At 61.2% G+C, this 649-nt stretch overlaps 1 protein-coding gene across 1 annotated transcript in view; it reads right to left on the bottom strand.

The window, feature by feature from the left end:
- Positions 1-216: 216 nt before the first annotated feature.
- The window catches only part of LOC109279329, a 2,313-nt gene continuing 1,880 nt past the window's right edge, over positions 217-649 (bottom strand). Inside the window, exon 3 of the mRNA XM_019470777.1 lies at positions 217-376. Coding sequence (XP_019326322.1) covers positions 217-376 — 160 coding nt within the window. The remainder of the gene's footprint in view (positions 377-649) is intronic.

Raw genomic sequence — 649 nt, 5'->3', positions numbered from 1 at the left:
CCGCGCTACCGGAAAGGTACGCGGTGCCGCGGCCGACTGCCCGACCCGCTCCTCGCCTGTCGCTCGGGCCGGGAAAACACAACGCAACTCGCCCGCTCCCCTCTCCCGGGCTATCCGCAGCAATCCGCTCGAGCCCCGGGGATGGAGACGTTCCCCTCCTTGCCCTCCCGGGAAGGAGCCGGCTTCCCGGGAGGGCGAGGAAGCGGAGGAGGGCTGTCACAGGCGGGCGAGCGACGGGGGGCTGCCGAAGAGGAAAGGGGCTGCCCGAGAGGACGAGACCTCGCACGCCAGGGAGGCACCACGGAGCGCAGCCCGCTCGGGGACCAAAACGCCGTCCCGGGCAGGTTTTGCCTCTCCCGCTCCGCAGAGCTCAGATCTGAGGGAGAGCCCTCAGCAGAGCGGGAAGGAAAAGAAATTCCACTCCTTACAGGCACCTCTTCCGAAAGATTTAATAATACTGCAACACCCCGTGGTACTGCGACTCCTTCGTAGCACTGATACCAAATAATTGAGATTCAAACGGTATCACCCATCGCCAGTCACAAAGTCTCATTATTTTAATTACCTGTACCTCGCCAACATTTACGGCCCAAGTGAAAACACTTAATTAATTACAGGCTGATAAGGAAGCGTCACCGGCGCGCTGCCG

Source organism: Aptenodytes forsteri, unplaced genomic scaffold (genome assembly GCF_000699145.1).
Source record: "Aptenodytes forsteri isolate BGI_AS27 unplaced genomic scaffold, ASM69914v1 Scaffold79, whole genome shotgun sequence".
In the NCBI taxonomy this organism is placed as follows: Eukaryota; Metazoa; Chordata; class Aves; order Sphenisciformes; family Spheniscidae; genus Aptenodytes; species Aptenodytes forsteri.
Note: the sequence above shows the minus strand (reverse complement) of the source record. Positions and strands in the feature narration are given on the sequence as shown.